This window comes from Spermophilus citellus (assembly GCF_964194105.1).
Source record: "Spermophilus citellus genome assembly, chromosome: 13".
Classification (NCBI taxonomy): Eukaryota; Metazoa; Chordata; class Mammalia; order Rodentia; family Sciuridae; genus Spermophilus; species Spermophilus citellus.
In genome coordinates this window covers 85,075,011-85,092,796 of record NC_138193.1, presented here as the reverse complement: position 1 = coordinate 85,092,796, position 17,786 = coordinate 85,075,011, and the positions used below count along the sequence as shown (strand labels likewise).

The 17,786-nt window shown below is 35.6% G+C and overlaps 2 protein-coding genes across 6 annotated transcripts in view; both read right to left on the bottom strand.

Moving 5' to 3' along the window:
* CDKL4 (cyclin dependent kinase like 4) overlaps nt 1-4,534 on the bottom strand; it is a gene marked incomplete at its 3' end in the record, with an annotated part of 43,573 nt that extends 39,039 nt beyond the window's left edge. The window contains exon 1 of the mRNA XM_081265333.1: nt 4,421-4,534. The remainder of the gene's footprint in view (nt 1-4,420) is intronic.
* A 1,615-nt stretch (nt 4,535-6,149) lies between these two features.
* The window catches only part of MAP4K3 (mitogen-activated protein kinase kinase kinase kinase 3), a 198,672-nt gene continuing 187,035 nt past the window's right edge, over nt 6,150-17,786 (bottom strand). For 2 of the 5 annotated variants that reach the window (XM_081264490.1, XM_081264489.1), the window contains 5 exons: nt 17,438-17,506; nt 17,258-17,350; nt 13,771-13,841; nt 10,001-10,056; nt 6,150-9,385 (listed from right to left, as the gene is read on the bottom strand). In XM_081264490.1, the coding sequence (XP_081120616.1) occupies nt 9,298-9,385; nt 10,001-10,056; nt 13,771-13,841; nt 17,258-17,350; nt 17,438-17,506 (377 nt within the window). In that variant the 3' untranslated portion in view covers nt 6,150-9,297. Of the gene's footprint in view, nt 9,386-10,000; nt 10,057-13,770; nt 13,867-17,257; nt 17,351-17,437; nt 17,507-17,786 lie in introns of all 5 variants that reach the window. The other 3 variants (XM_081264487.1, XM_081264488.1, XR_014018527.1) reach the window with 2 other exon arrangements.

Genomic DNA, 17,786 nt, shown 5'->3' with positions numbered 1-17,786 from the left:
GACATGATACTGTATATAGAGAATACTAATCAATTTACAAAAAAATTATTAGAACAGATGACCAAGTTTGCAACATAACAGGATGAAAAATCAGTATATCACAATAAACTATTTCTATCTACTGGCAACTGTGTTTCTACCTACTGGCAACAAACAATATGAAAATACAATTAAGAAAACAATCCTATCCATAACAACATAAAAATAAAATCCTTAGGAATAAATTTAAAAACAGAAAAAATACCATGTTCATGGATTAGAAAATTCAACTAAATGTGAGTTACTATAAAGTTAACTATACAGTAAATTCAATCCTCATAAAACCCCCATAGGGCCAGGGTTGTGGCTTAGTGGTAGAACACTTGCCTAGCATATGTGAGGTACTGGTTCCATCCTCAGCATCATGTAAAAATAAATAAATAGATAATAAAAAACTTTAAAAATCCCCATAGGTTATTTTAAAAATGGAAATTAACAAGATGAGTCTAAATTTATATGGGAATGTACAGGGTCCTGAACAGTCAAGATAACTTTGGAAAGAAAAAAAAAATTTGGAAGAGCTATATTACCTGTCTTAAGGTTATGATAAACCAAGAGGTGTGATATAGACTTAAAAACAGACATCTATATCAGTGGAAAATAAAAGTGAGCCAAGCAATGGACTCTTATTTATTGTTGCTTTACTCCACTTTATGCTGCAGAATACCTGAGACTGTGTAATTTACAATGAACAGAAATTTACTGGCTTACATTTCTGGAGGCTGGGAAGTCCAAGTACTTTGGCACCAGCATCTGGTGAAGGCCTGGATGCTGTGCCAAAAACATGGTGGGAGGGCGAGAGCAAGAGGGGGCTGAACTTACCCTTTTATAATGGCACCAATCCTTTGGAGCCCTCATGACATAAATATCTCCTAAAGGTCTTACCTCCCCCAACATCACCACAATGTAGTTAAATTTCAACATGAGTTTGGAGGGGACAAAAATTAAAACTATAGCAATGGTCAGTTGTCATCATTGTCTCCTTGTCCTCCTCCTCCTCCTTCTTATTTATTTATTTTTTGGCTATACCAGGATTGAATCCAAGACCTCTTGGGTGCTGGCAAGTACTCTATCACTGAGCTATATTACAGCTCCAGTATGCCAAAATTAACAAAAAGTAAATAATAGACAAAAGATAAAACTAAAACTATATAACTTCTAGGAAAAAAATGGGAGAAAAATCTTTGTGACCTTCATTTAGGCTAAGATTTCTTAGCTAAGACATCAAAAAGATAATCAAAAGGAAAAAAATTGATAAAATGGAATTAATAAATTTAAAAATCTTTCACTTCTCAGAATTTGCTCCATTAAGAAAAGGAAAATAGAAGCCACAGATGGAAGAGAAATATTAGCAAATCATATATACGGTGAAGGATTTATATCCAGATTTTATAAAGCACACTTAAAACTCTACAGAAGTCAAACAACTCAATTTAGAAATGGATAAAATGCATGAACAGACATTTCACCAAATCAGATACATAAATATCTAACAGTCACATAAAAGGATGCTATTCATAATTACGGAAATATAAATTAAAACCATAGTAAGATAGCACTAATTCATTAGAAATGCTAAAATCAAAAGAATGATAAATTCAAGTATTGATAAGATGTGTAGAAACTGGAACTTTTACACATTATTGGTGGGAATGTAAAGTGGCACAGTCCCATTGCAAAAACCAGTTTGGGTGTCTTATAAGTTTAACAAATATAAACAGTAATTTCACTCCTCAGTATTTATCCTAGGAAAATTAAAAACTATGTTTACACAAAGATAGGTAGACACGTTTATAGTACTGTTATTCACATGAACGTCAAACTGAAAACAATCTATCATTTGACGGATGGATAAACAAAATATGGACCATCCATGCAGTAAAATACTCATCAGTAATATAAAGGAATAAACTACTGTCCATTCCATAATGTGAATGAATATTTTTTTAAATATATATATATATTTTAAAAAACCAAAAATAAAATTCTAGAACATAATGGTAAGTGAAAGAAACCAAACAAAAAAAACTACATATTATATGATTCCGTGTCCAATATATTTCTAGAAAAGGCAAATGTGTCACTGAGAAGGATGTAACATCTTTGTGTTATTTATGACAAAAATGCAAAACCTGAATCAAATTATGAGGAAGCAGTAGACATAACCAGATTGAAGGACATTCAACAGATAACTGGCCTGTACTCTTAAAAAAAAGGTCAAAGTCATGAAAGACAAAGATCAAAATAGTGTTCCAAATTAAAGAAACTAAAGATGAAAAGAAATGTGCGATCCTGAATTAGTTGGATTCTGGAATGGGGAAAGATAATTAATAATAATAATAATATAGGGATAATTGGCAAAAATACTGTCTGTGGTTGGATGTTGAATTTCTTGACTTTGGTAAATTGTACTGTGGTCATGTTTAAAAAAAAGGCCTAATTCTTAGGAAATAAATGCTAAAGTACTTAATAGTGAAAGGGATATGATGACTGCAACTTATTCTCAAATGGTGCAGGAAAATTAATATATTCAGAGAGAAGAAAGTGAGCAAGGGAGAGAACGGAAGTAAAACAAATGAAGCCAAATGTACACAATTAATGAGCTTCGATGAGAGTTCATTTCCTATTTTCTGTAAGTTTGAAAAACCCTATTTTAAACCGTCTTATTTAACTCCTTTATGTCTGCTTACGTTACAACAAAAAGATCTTTCTCCACATCAATAGGATCCAGCATCATCCTTCCTCAAAAATATCTAACTCAATGTCTTTTCTGCTTAGTCTTCTGCCATCTCCACTGTCAGCCTCTTTCTCTGCTCACCTGCTGTACTAAGGACTTCCCCCTACTCCTTTTTAAAACATTATGCACCACATTGTTCTTGCACTGTTAGCCCAAGTCTGTCAAATGGTAGGCTTCTCTTAAAGTCCTGGCATTGTTTTATTTGCTAAACTTTCTACTGAATATACAAAATGACTTTGTTTTAAGGAAGGGCAATTAGTACATTGTGATTATTGTTACAATACTTGCACAGGAATCAAGATTAAATGGTGACATAGATATTGGCAGGAAATAGATGCAACTGGTTGAAAATATTGTTTGTAGTTACCAGTGACCTTCAACTGGAGCTATACAGGGCCTCCTGACTTCAACATTTACCAAGTAATGAAGTTCTATGTACAAAGGCGAAGACAGGTATGGTCTTGGACCCACTGGTGATTATGAAGATAAACAGACCCACAGGTAGGTACATACTTGAATGGATCATTAAATTCTTCAGAAATTTTCCTTAAAGATCTGCAAAACGAAGTACATAGAAACAAGAAAACACTTGGAGGTCCATTATGTATTGTATAACATTCCCATGATTGTATAACAGATCAAGCCCTGAGGGCTTAAATAAGCCTAAGTATACACCAAGAGAAGTGGAGAATAGGAAAAGAGTGGGGAAAAATTTTTTCTAAACTAAAATGTTCCAGGAAACTCAACAGAGGCTTTAGGAGTGATGGAAGAAAGGAGAGCTTTTAAAGGTCAGGCGAGACCAGTTAGGGATTCATAAGCTAAAGTCACAACCTGCTATGTTGTTTTTCTTGTTTCTAATGAAGAAGCCAAACGTGTATTTATATTTAATACGTTTCTCAGGAAAATGGGCTATGAATCATTCTCACCTGTCTTATAAACATAATACCAAAAGCCGGGCGCAGTGGCATACACCTGTAGTCCCAGCGGCTTAGGAGGCTAAGGCAGGAGGATCCTGAATTCAAAGCCAGTCTCCGCAATTTAGCGAGACCCTAGGCAACTTAGAGAGAACCTATCTCTACACACACACACACACACACACACACACACACAGAGGTATGTATGTATATGTAAATAAAGGGCTGGGATGTGGGTAAGTGGTTGAGCACACCTATGTTCAATTCCCAGTGCAAATAATAATAATAATGATAATAATAATAATAATAAAAACAATACCGAGTCACTGCATTTCAAAAGAACCCAAAGGATTTATAAAGTTGTCTTGGTGACAATATAATGGGACTAATTACAACTATCCTCAGAAAACCAGGGGACCACAGAATTTACACAATCCACGTAGGGGTTCGCCTCGGCCTTCCTCTGGGGACGCCTCCCATGGGGGCGGCCACCCGGTCTCCCTCGGCCCGCCTTCCGCGCGCCCTCCCGCAGCCCCTCCCCGCCGACCGCACATCCCCTGCCCAGGGACGTCCCCAGCCCCGCACCAGGCTGGTCGTGCGAGGCCGGGAGCCACCTGTCGCTTCCTCCCCTCAATCCCTGCCCTCCATTGGTCTTCCAGAGGCCGGGAAGGGGAAGGCAGCCCTCTCCTCTTCCTCGATCCTCCGCTGGGAGCCTCCACCCAGACCCCACCTCTTTCTCCGCCGGCGACCCAGGTCCCGCCAGTCGCGGGGATCCGCACTTACGGCGCCGGCCGGGCGTCGGCCACGCAGTCGCCCGGACAGCCGGGGCCAGTGCAGGTCGCTCGGAGCAGGCCGCCGGCGGCGCAGCAATCCCCAGCGAGCTGAGCCGCGGCGGCGTCGCCCGGGCAACCGCGACGCTCAGGCCGCGTGGGGCGGGCGGCTTCCGCAGCGGTTCCCCAGGCGCCCGCGGCCGGGTCGCCCTCTCCAGGTCTCGGTGGGTAATCTCTGGGCCATGGGCGCAGCGAGACAGGGAGCGGCCAGGAAACGTGTCACAACTTTTGACAGCGAGATCATGCTCAGTCCTGCTCCTTCCCAAAGCACCCAGGCCCCCCAATTAACCTAGGTGAAGGCTGATTACTCCGCTTCCCTGCGTGGGCAGCCACCGGTGGCAAGGCTCTTTGTCATTAGTCATTATCTTCGGTCATACCTTTTGTGGAAATAGCTTTCCAGCAAACTTCCCAGAGGCTTTGAGACAAGCAGCAGTTCATTATCTGTGCTTCATTAATGGTATTTTCATAACTCATCAAGCACTGTACTAGTATCTAAATCTGGGGCTGAATTAGAGTAGGGCACCGGGTTTGTCACCCAGAGGGGAAAGCAATCAAGCCAACAAATAACAAACGGACGAATGCTATATGGAGACAAACACATTAACCTTGGGAAAGAGAATTGTCAAAGCTTGTGTTTCAAGACTAACTCAAAAAGAAACTATGTTAATGAGCTCACATGTACATCAGTAGAATCCCCCCATCCACCATCATGGCCAGATTGAGGCTGTCAAATTTCTCTTTTATACTCAAATCTCTATTTTTAGGAAATGTAACCCAGAAACCATCTTTTTCTTCTTTCAAGTCCTTCCACTAAATTTAAGTCTAGTTCTATCCACTCATTTCTAATGGCTCTTGCCTTCATCATATTATAAACGAATTTCTCATCCTGAGGCACCACGTCTATAATCCCAGCGATTTCGGAGGCCAAGGCAGGAGGATTCCAAGTTTGAGATCAACCTCAACAATTTAGCAAGATCCTATCTCAAAGTAAAAAATAAAAAGGACTGGGGATGTAACTCATTAGTAAAGTGCCCCTGGGTCCTATACCAGTACAAACAAAACAAAACCTCATTATATATGCAATTAATCATACTATGTATGAAAACCTCTGGCCTATTTTCGTCTTCATGGTACTTGATCTCTCAAATTTTTGAAATGCTTGACTCCCTTGATAATAAACTCTGCACTATCAGCTCATGTTTATTCTCCAGCTTCTTGTCTGTAACTCTAATACAGGTACCCTAAGCTCTACTGCATTTAAGTCACTATTCCTTAAACATGCAGAGGTTTTGCATGTATAGGTTACAACTTCCTACCTGGCCCTCCTACATAATACACACTTTATTTATCCACTACCTGCTCTACACATTCTTCTGCAGAAAGGTGTTCCTTTTCCCAAAGCAGAATTAGGCTCAGCCTTTTGTATCTGTTTACTTCTACTTATTGCCACTAATCTTTATTTTCCAAGTGTGTTCCTTGGATGAATGAATACTGGCTGGGAATTATGTGTGCCCTTTCCATCTTTTCTCCAATGCTTGTCAACTGTCTGGATACACTGTAAATAACCATGCATTGCCTCACACAATTAAAAAAATTCTTTGTTACAATGAGTTTTAACTAGGTTTATTTAATAAGCTTCAATTGTAAAGTTAATTTTATTTAAACCCTCTTATTCTTAATACAAAACACCTTGAATAAGAAAAAGGCTACTTGGTAAAAGCAAAAAAATTCATTCTCTGTGGTACACAGGGGAAATCATTGCTTGCAGTCCAGTTCCTAGAAAAGAAAAATACCTAGTTTCAGAGGGAAGAATGCTAAAGTGTATTTCAGTGGGCAGTAAATATATTTCATGTAAATATTCTAGCATAGTTGTCAAGCAAGTACACTTGACTCCAAGTGCCTAGGTTCAAATCTGCCACTTCCCACTAGAGCCCTGGGCAATTTCTGTGCTTCAGTTTCTTATTTAGAAAATGAACTGAACAACACCTATAGTGTTTACCTATTAGTTTTCTAAGCACATACTTCGACCTTTTTGCCATTAATAGTGAAAACTGATATAACCTATCTGTCCTTTATTTTCTGGTCTCTAATGAAACCAGAGACATACTTACAAGTTGAAAGATGCCAATAAGCCCAGAAACAATTGATCTCTTTCTTCTCAAGACCAATATCTATGCAAGTAGCAAATGAGATGGGCAAATTGAATTTCAATCAAGAGGAAATGTTTCCAAACATCTGAGTAGCTCTCTTTCATTTGAGTGCATTCTTAGGTGGAGCCTAGAAATCTGCAATTTTAACTGTCATTAGAGATAATTCTCTCTGATCAGTCAGAAACACTAATTTCCACAGATGGTTCTCATGTTGGAGTGTGTTATCAGGATAATTTGTACAACTTTTTAAAAGTAAAGGTTATTGGGCTTTACTCTCAAAGATTATCATTTCAGTAATTATTTTTTAAAAGCTCATGAGTAATTTACCACCAGTTATATACTTTTATCTTCTGAAAATATTTTTAAGTGATGTCAAGTTAAATGTGACAACCAACATTTTTTGAGATATGATGACCCTTTATATAAGTTATAAGCATTGGAAACTAGGAAAAAGTGACCCAGAAAAAGAATCAACAACTTTTGTCAATAAATACTAAGAACAGAATCTTCATTTCTTGAACAATTTTCCATGAATTTGTTTTTCAGCAAATTGATAGTTATCCTAGTATAAAAATGTATTTTAAAATAGTAATTAATGCCAAGATTATTCATGTGCGTGGGGAAAGCAAGCAATGTATACAATTGTTATGATTATTACCAGCTGTATAATTTTAGACATGAAAACTGTTCTAAAAGTAAACAATTCAAGGTTACAGTGATGGGTAGTAGAAGTAGAAATGCACTTCTTGACTACCCAATCCAGGTCTTCCCACTTAACCTCACCACCTTCCCTTACCTCCAGAGTTGGTAACTCTCTAACACTCTTCTTCTAATTCAACTTCAGCCAATTACTTTCTGTAAAGGGTCAGAGGGTAAATATTTCAGGCTTTGTGGGCCATAGTTTCTTTAAAACCACTCAGTTCTAACAAATGTAGCCAAAGACAACAGGTAAATGAATATGTGGTACTGTATTACAATAAAACTTTATTTTCAGAAGCAGGCAGTGGCTGGATTGGGCTGAGGTCTGTTGTCTGCCTGTCCCCGCTCTCACCAAAACACTATGAATCTTTGACTGACTTTCCTGATCAGAAGTTTAAGATTCTACAAGAGATGCCCCATTTTCAAAGTGGGATTATTACTGCGCTTCATAAAATTGAGATCAAAGGTTAAATAAAAATCATGATTTAAGTGACCAGATTGGGTACTTTAAGTGTAAAATGAAGTTTTTTCCCTTTAATATATTTAGTGTTATTTTGTATAAAGCCAGATGATGATCTACTATACAACAGCATGTTAAAAAACATGTTTATTTTACACTATGTACAATCAGGAACATATTTAAAACCATTATCAATTAAAATAAATGAAGACCATAAATCACAATTTAGTTTGTTCTTAGTGTATAATCCACAGTAAAATATAAAGAAAATATACCAAAAAGAGCCCAAAGTGTGCATTTTTCTAAAACTTGGTATATACATATTCCACTGGAAAAAAGCAATCAAAAATGACTTTAACCAAAACTAAGTTCCTTTGATGTGTAGTAACCATTATATTGTTTATATGAGGTAGTAACTAAATTATTTTGGCCATGTTGTAATACTCTAAATCAAAAGAAATGAAAGTAATCATAAAATAAGGCCAACAACAGAAAAATTCCACTAGAAATTTGAACCACTTCACTCTATGGAATGTTACAGTTTTTCAGTGTGATTATATGAAATGCCTAGTGTGGACTCTTTAATAATGCTAATTTATTCTTTGTGCATACTGTAATTCAGACAACAACTGCAGTGTTACACCATGGTACCACTATTCTGTGATTTAAAATTTTTCAAAGGTCTTTTGAAGCACAGACAAGCAATCTTACCGGATTCTGCTTAAATATAAAAAGATCAGTTACTACAACAGGTGGTTAACTGGTTTGTTTCACATAGAAAACAATTCAAATACATTTTTTAAAAAGATGTTGTGGAGCCAAATGCATATTGACAATGTCACAGCTTACTTTTGTGACTTAATACATCACATATCAATACTTTGTGCAAATATAAACACCAGTGTACTTGCATTAAAATTAAAAACAAGATTATAAAATGATTACAGCCTCCATTACAATTTTAAAAGTTACAAGATTTATATTCATATTACTAAATTACATATAATAAAAATACAATAGTGTTAAATGTACTGTGTCATTGCCAGCATCCCATTTTGTAATATAACCACACCCAATATACTAAAGAATTTTTAAAATATTACCCCAACTGCATTTTCATCAACATTTACATCTGTACAGATAAGACAATTACTTGTACATCTCATAAAAGTACATATCTACATAAGTTCTTAGTGTATGTCTTCAGCAATATGAAGTTTCACAGAAAAATACTGCCTATATGTACAAAGATTACATAACAATGAATTAAGCACTTGTGTGGTTCAATATGCTAAATATATCCATACCACTTAAAACAAAAAATTTCCCCATCTTGTCTCATGCCACAATAAATTACGAGTAACTGAAGCCAGGTTACTGCAGCTTTTGTACAGCTTCAAGCATCCATTAATGTTGCAGCGGTAGTGTTCGTTCTTTCTATAGTTTAACTGTCAAAGCACAACACTTCTCAGTAACTGTTTTCATGACCCGCCAGGATGTATAAATTGCTATTTGCTGTGGGGTTATCAGTTGGCCTACTTTCCAAAACCACGACCCTAAAAGTAATGAACAAACAAACAACATATAACAAAACAAAGTTATTCTTGAAAACTAATGTCAACAGAAAATTTTTCCATTGCTTCTCCATTATATGCCTCTATAAATGCTGCTCATTTGATTTGTGGGCAGAAATCATTGCTATTGCTATGATTAAAGGGCCAGTTTCAACTCTGGGGCATAATTTTGCTGCCCACTACCCTCCTACCTTTAAAGAGTTGGGAATGAAGGGTAGTGGGGGGAGGAGAAACATATGTCTAGAAATAACTGGAGAAACGTAATTCTTCTTATAAATTCTAAAATAATTTGCAGTTTAAGAATCAAAACTCCAAAATCTTATTTTTCACTAAAAACAAAAAGTTCTGCTTGTTAACATAGGGTATTTCTTCTTTCTTCTGCTGTAAATCAGTCCAAATATTATGTTTAATGCAAAATGGTACTGATAGATTTATAAATTTCTGTTATCTAGAAGGTCAGGTTTTAAAATAAAGTTTGAAAAATACATAGTTGAACATATTATTGCAGAAATTTCAATTCTCTTGAAAAAGAAACCAGTTTCATGCTGGATTTAGAAATGTTTAATACTATGCACTTAATACAAACTATTTTCGTACCTGTCAGATCCAAGCAGCCTGAAAATTCTTGTGCTATCTGAAATTTCTTGTGTTACCTGTTCAATTAAAATATAATTTTAGCTTCTGAAATTAAGAATACAAAATCTCATATAGGCATTTCATTATAACTCAACAGAAAAAAAACATAATTTCTAGGACTGAAAAATATATCCATGCATGACTTTAGTTATTGTAGCTTCTGTGTCAAATATATATGTCCAGGAAAAATGTGGCTAATTTGGAATTAATCATAAATATAAGTCCAGGAAAACTACTTGTTAGACTTCTGGGAGAAATTTTAAACAAAAATCACTGCCTTTAAAAAAAATTTTTTGTAGTTGTAGATGGACAGAATACCTTTGTTTATCTTTTTAATGTGGTGCTAAGGATCAAACCCAGTGCCTCACACATGCTAGGCAAGTGCTCTGCCACTAAGCTACAGCCCCAGCCCACCAAATCTTTTTTATTAACCTGAAACTTTCCTCCTTTATGTTAATGCTAATAGCAAGGCTACTAGCAGCAGTAAGCCACTTAGATCTGGTTATTTTACCTAACCGGCCACTGTGTGGTATAACGGGAAGTATTTAAAATCCAGGCATGACTTGTGTTTGAATTTTAGTTCTACCACTTACTAGCTAACAGGCCTCTGTGTGGTATAACGGGAAGTATTTAAAATCCAGGCATGACTTGTGTTTGAATTTTAGTTCTACCACTTACTAGCTGTGACACTATGCAAGGTATGCCATCTACTGGAAACAGTCTTGCCTTCTGCAAAATCAGATCTTGCAGTGTTCTTAAAAGGAAGAAGTATAAGCCTAGCTAATGAAGTGCTTAATACAAACTAATTTTCTTTCCTTTTATTTTTTTTTAAATGGAACTAGGGACTGAGCACATAGGTGCTTTACCACTGAGCCATGTCTTTGGCCCTTTGTATTTTTTATATTTTATTTTGAGACAGGGCCTTGCTAAGTTCCCTAGGATGTTCTTAACTTGTGATCCTCCTGCCTTAGCTTTCTAAGCTGCTGGGAATACAGGTACGCACCACCTCACCTGGCTTCCATTCTCTTGAGATAATATTTTCTAATGAAATATACTCCCCCCATCTTTTTTTGACACAGGAAATTTTTATTGGACATTGCAGAAATAGTGTTGTGTGGTGGGGTTCAAGGTGCATCACACAGAATATTGAATTAAGAAAAGAGGGACCTGGGGAAGAGAAAGGAAAACACTTAGGGTCTAAGTTGCCAACAAAAAATAGTGAAAGATTCCTCATGGCCGGACGCGGTGGCGCACGCCTGTAATCCCAGTAGCTCGGGAGGCTGAAGTAGGAGGATTTCAAGTTCGAAGTCAAACTCAGCAATAGAAAGGCACTAAGCAACTCAGTGAGACTCTATCTCTAAATAAATAAAATACAAAATAGGGCTGGGGATGTGGCTCAGAGGTTGAGTGCCCCTGAGTTCAATCCCCAGTACCAAAAAAAAGAGAAAAAGATTCCTCATGCAAGAAAGATTTTTGCAAATACCATACAAAACAGGCAGCTGCTGTGGTGATGAAATATACTTTTCAAGAAGTCCTAAGTGTGATCAATTACCAGTTGGGGAGTAAGAATAAAGGCTCAAAAGAAACCCAGTGTTCACAGCATACTGAACACAAAATATTTCGAATATAATGGCAAATTAGTAGGTTAAAAAACTAATTTCAAAACTAAATATGTTCCATCAAAACCCCTACAATTAGTGGTTCTAGAAATACTCCTGATTTATTCACTTCTGGTGCAAACCTCCCTACCCCCCCATGTTCACTTTGGTGATAGTGGCTCATCCTGTGATTTCGAGTTACCTGTCCATTAAATAGTAGAAGAAGATGATGTTTTTGGAGGTGCTGAAGTGCTGCCTGTGCAGTCTCTTAGGTGATTTTTTTTTGGACAAAATTCTCTCTCTTTTTTTTAAACCACTCTCTCCTGCCTATCATGTCTTTCTTTGTCTAGTGTTTACCAGCTCGGGACTATTCTTATCTTCATGCTCCATTCTCTCAGGTGATTCTGAAACAGTTTCCCAAGAAGTGAGCCTGCTCATGGGAATTACTGCTAGAAACATCAGCAGTGACGTTTCTTCAATCCTTATACATGGCCAGGCACATTACAAGCTCTATTTCATTTTATCTTAACTCTCAATTCACAGATGAAAAAACACAGTAGAGAGATATTAAGAGATATGTCCTGGTCACCCAGCTACTAACTAGCAGAGGTGAAACTTGAATGTGGGTATTTCAAGTCCAGAATGCATGTTAATGACCACAAAGTTGCTTCTTACTTTGTTAGAAGAAAGACTCTGAACTTAATGCATGACAGGACACAAATCAAATGAGCTACTACTTTCTTGCTCAAGGCACATGAGGTTTTTTTTTTTTTTTCCCTTCCTTCCAATAATCAAGTATTATCACTTGATCAGATAATGATCAAGTACATCTACTGAGATTGGCTTGGGGGCACTGGAAAAATTTTTGATGATTTTACTTGTCTATAATATTCTAGTGGGCATGTACTATGTCTTTTTTTTTAGTTGTAAATGGACACAATACATCCATTTATTTACTTATTAATGTGGTGCTGAGGATTGAACCCATTGCCTCACATGTGCTAGGCAAGTGCTCTACCAATGAGCTACAGCCCCAGACCTGTACTATGTCTTGTTCATAACCCTGGCACATTCCAACATAAATGCTGAGTTGAATTTAATATGTCACACAGCTTAAATGACTCCTGTAAGGCAGTAAGAACTCATGAGATATAACTAAAGGCTAATAAAAAAGGGCAAAATACCCTAAGTATCAAATTAATAATGATAATAGAAATAAGAGACAACTATATATAAGCAGATATGAAAAACTGTGCTCTATATTTGTAATACGAATTGCACTGCATTCTGCTGTCATATATAATAAATTAAGATCTTATGCCCCCCACCCAAAAAAAACCCCAAACAAATAATAATAATAAAAAAAAAACAGTAAGAGACAAGCTGGCTTCAAGAGGAATGTAGAACGCTCTCCTCACTGCCTGCATTGATCATTATCAATGAAATACGAGGCTGACAAGGTGTTGCAGGACAGAGTGTGCCGACATCAGTACTTTCTTCCAGATCATGGTCTGGGAAACTGAAAGAAACAGGAGTTGGCTCACTTTTAGCAGGATTAAGGAAGCTCTTGTTCTGAATTTGAGGGTGATTATCTGGAAGTACATCAAATATACACTAATGTTGTTTGGCAAGAGAGGTGGCTCTACGGTATGTACTACTGCTCTACCACTAGACTGAATACAGTATATAATTAATAAAATTAGCAAATCAAGTTATCATTGGCACCATTTAAGAATTTTCCAAAGGTGGGCTGGGGTTGTGGCTCAGTGGTAGAGTGCTTGCTTCACATGCATGAGGCCCTGGGTTCAGTCCCCAGGACCACATAAAAATAAAACAAATAAAGATTGTGTGTCCATCTACAACTTAAAAAACAACAACAAATTTTAAAAAAGAAGAAATTTCCAAAGTTAAAAGAAAATTGAAGTAGATTTAATAATGTAACTATTCTAAAATATTTTAAAAATATTTTTTATTTTGTTTTTTTAAAGAAATAGGATCTCAGGCTGGCCTCTAACTCCTGGCTCAAGCCATCTTCTTGCCGCAGCTTCCAAGTAGCTGGGACTATGGGTACATGCTACTGTGCTGGGCTTTTTATGACTATTTAATGGACATAATTTAAATGAGATTACTTACCTCATTAGATCTAAAACTTCTACCTTGCATTCCATGTTTCCAGAAAGCTAGCACACTGTCTTGTAGACAAACTAGCAGGCAAGAACAGCTCAATTACTGTTAATAGTACAAAAGTTTAACTGATAAGCATCATTTTACTTCTGTATCTTATATAGCAATATTTCAATTAATATCTCATGAAAGCAATTGCATATTTACAAGGCATCTTTACATTTGGAATTTAACTATAAAGAACTTACTAATCTTTGTGTGTGTGTGTGTGTGTGTGTGTGTGTGTGTGTGTATATATATATATATATATATATATATTTTTTTTTTTTTTTTTTTTTTTTGTGGTACTGGGGATTGAACCTTGGGTATTGTGCATGCCAGGCAAGCGTTCCACCACTGAGCTACATCCCCAGTGCCAGAACTTATTAATCTTTTTGGTAAGGAAAAAGAAAAAAAATTCACTCAAAATATTTGTTATGAAAATTTGTTTTGATACCTAAAATTTTAAATAGAAAATACAGAGAATAGCATAAATACACATATGTATCCAATACTTACCGATCAAATCCTAACACTCTATCACATTTGCTTTTTGTTTTAAATGAAAATAAATACAGCTGGCATTCCCTACATATCCATACTGGCCTTCCTTACTCTCTAAGGTACGTATTGTTATAAATATGGTATTTATCATTCTCATGAATGTTTATATTATAAGCCTATATTATCAATATAAACTTTATATTGAATGTTTCCAACAGTTGCACATTTGGTATGGTAAATATTTCTAGTTACATTATTATAAACAATGCAGCAATAAACATTCTTGTACCACTTCTTGAGAATATATAAAAAATCTCTCTATGATTAAAATACCTACAAATAGAAATACAGGGACATAGGGCATATGCATAAATAAAGCAAATTTGAGTTTTACTTTTTAAATTTATGTTATTTGAAAGGTATGTTCACACACAACAGACAGAAATCTTAATTTGTTTCCCACAGAACCAATGATTTAGGCGTCATTTGTTGAGTAGTCCATCATTTCCCCACTGACACATAATGTCGTAGGTTTCTATTTACATGTGGTTTTATTTCTGGGCTTACTCTTCCACCATACTTTGGCTTTTGGGATTTTTGTTGCAAATGCACTGAATTTCTGGATTAATTTGTGAAAAACCGACCTCCTTTTCACATTGAGTCTCTTTTCCGTAATTTTGTTTTCTGTTTTTACAGTGCTAGGGTTCAAGCCTAGGGCCTTGTGCATACTGGGTAGGTGCTCTACCAATGAGCTACACTCCTATTCCCACCCATGAATATGATGTTGGGCTTCATTTGTTCAAATATTCTTCTATGTCTTTAAATAGTAATTTGGGATTACCTACAGAAGGGTCTTGGATGTGTTTTGTTTATATTTACTCCTTTTTCTTTCTTCCTTTTTTCTTCACATGGGCATCTTGCTACATTGTTCAGGCTAGCCTTGACTCCTGGGCGCAAGTGATCCTCTTGCCTCAATCTTCCACTAGAAGGAACTATGGGCATGTGCTACTATGCCTGACTACATTTAGTCTTACATATATTTTATTGCCATTGTGAAAGGGATCTTTTCTCCTACTAAAATTTCAAATTGATACCATTGGCAAAAGTATATTTTTACTCTTTTCTTTATAATCTTCATACTTTCCTTTTTTTTGTTTAGTAAAATAATATTGAGATGTGATAGTAGAATCAGTCTAATCATGATGTGGTATTTTAATTGGCTAGCTGAAGATCATTTCCTGTTATTACTAATTTGCTAAGTGTTTTTTTTAAAGTCATCAATTACTGAGAAGTTTATTGAATATTTTTGTGTATCTACTGAAGAGTCACATGACTTTTCTCTTTTAATCTTTAGTGTAGTGTATTACATAAATACATTTCAAAGACACCATCCTTGTCTTCCGGGGATAAAATCTACCCTTTGTAATGTGATATTTGCCAGTATTTTATTAAGATCTTTAAAATCTATTTTCATGATTAAAATTTCTGTTTTCCATACTAATCTTGTTTGATTCTAGCAACAGTATTAAAATACTGATTTATTCAGAATTCTTTGTCTACCATCTGAAATAATTTATATAGAGTAGGGATTATCTTTTCCTCTAAAGATGGGAAAAAAGTAGAGGATAGGAAAGGCAGCAGAATACAACAGACACTAGTATGGCAATATGTAAATCAGTGGATGTGTAACCGATGTGATTCTGCAATCTGTATATGGGGTAAAAATGGGAGTTCATAACCCACTTGAATCAAAGTGTGAAATATGATATGTCAAGAACTATGTAATGTTTTGAACAACCAACAATAGAAATTAAAAAAAAAAAAGATAAAGGTGGGAAAAAAAATCTATAAAACCATTAGCTTGATTTCCTGGCCCTTCAGGCAAAGAACCTGGCTGAAGTTCCTCATTTCCTGTGGGATACTTTCAGGTTTTTTTACCACCTAGCAAAGTCTACTACTATCTGACACTCAGGCAGGCTATTGGCTTCAGGCCTGTAAACTGAATTTCTGTTACTGGCCTTGTTTTTGGACCTTGGCTATGTCTTTTTAAGGATTCCACCTGACCAGATATTCCTTGAAACTCTTATTATCATAATCATTTTTTTTTTGTTGGGGGAGGGACTTTTCTAGTTCAGGGAAAAGGGAAAATAGAACCAGGAATAAGACAAATGAACTATCTGCCCTTGGCCTTACCCGCTGCACCATGCATGTATGTATGGGCACATATGCAATGTATGTGTGTATATATACATATTAATAACTTGATTTTATTGATAAAGGACACTAAATACTAATTATCATTCTTTTTCCCCAGCACCTACCTGTATAATTATTTTTCTTGAATATAATCTGAAATAAGGTAGTCGTGAAATACCCTTAGAGATAAAACCTTACTATACAAAAACTCCTTAAAGGAAGAGGCAGAATCTTATTCGATCTTGTCTTATTTGTACATAAGGACATTTCATGAACATTTGGTATATTCAGTAAAATTTGGAAGAACTAAACACAGCTAGTACTAATTCTGTCAGAACTCCTTTTCCAGGAAAACTCGTAACAAGCATAATGTGAGAATGGCAAAAAGAAATTTCATATATTTAAAATTCTCTGACCAGAGATAATAGCAAAAACACAATAGGGTATACAAAGCACTTGATTTTAACGTACCTATGGGAAATTTATAGAAATCTGGAGGAAATGGGAATTTATAACCATGTTATGAGAAATAACATTTAACTATTTCTTTTGAAAATGCCAAATCTATAAGGAAGGTAAACAATTATTTACAATACAATTATTAAACTGTCTTGAGAATGTTTAAAGGTATAGTGACCTCATACTCATTATACCCTATATTTTAGAGAAAGTACTTAATAATACGTTTATAATTTCATATAATTGTCAGATAAATTAAACAGTTCATAATGGAAAGAAATACAAAACTTCAACTTACCTATTGATTCAATCTGGAAATCAAAGGTGAGCTCTGATGATAATTTTCTACTAGATTTTAATCTTCCTTGGAGATTTACTATTTTTATACAACCTAGAGAAATACAAGTCACTCAGAAACGAAGGTAAAAGGTATCTTCTTAAAATAAGATAAGATGTTCATAAATAAAATTAAACTTACAGTCTAAACATACAAGAATGGTATCTCTCTCCAGTTGGGTTACATGAGTAACATTTGTCTGTGGGGTATCTATGAAAAAAGAAGGCCTGATAAAGTCACAGAAAACTGAAGTAGTTACAGCAGAGCAATTATAAAAAAAAAAAAAAAAAAGAAAAAAAAAAGAATTCTGAGGACTGTTACATTTGAAATGGATATACATCTTTTCTAATAAATGTAAAGTTACTAAACTGGGTTACTTGGGTTCTAATGCTGATGTCTCAACCTAGTAAATGTCAGTTCCTGGTATCATTTTTATTTATACTTGAAATCAGGAGACTGATTTCCTAAAGGATGGCAATGACTAGTTCAT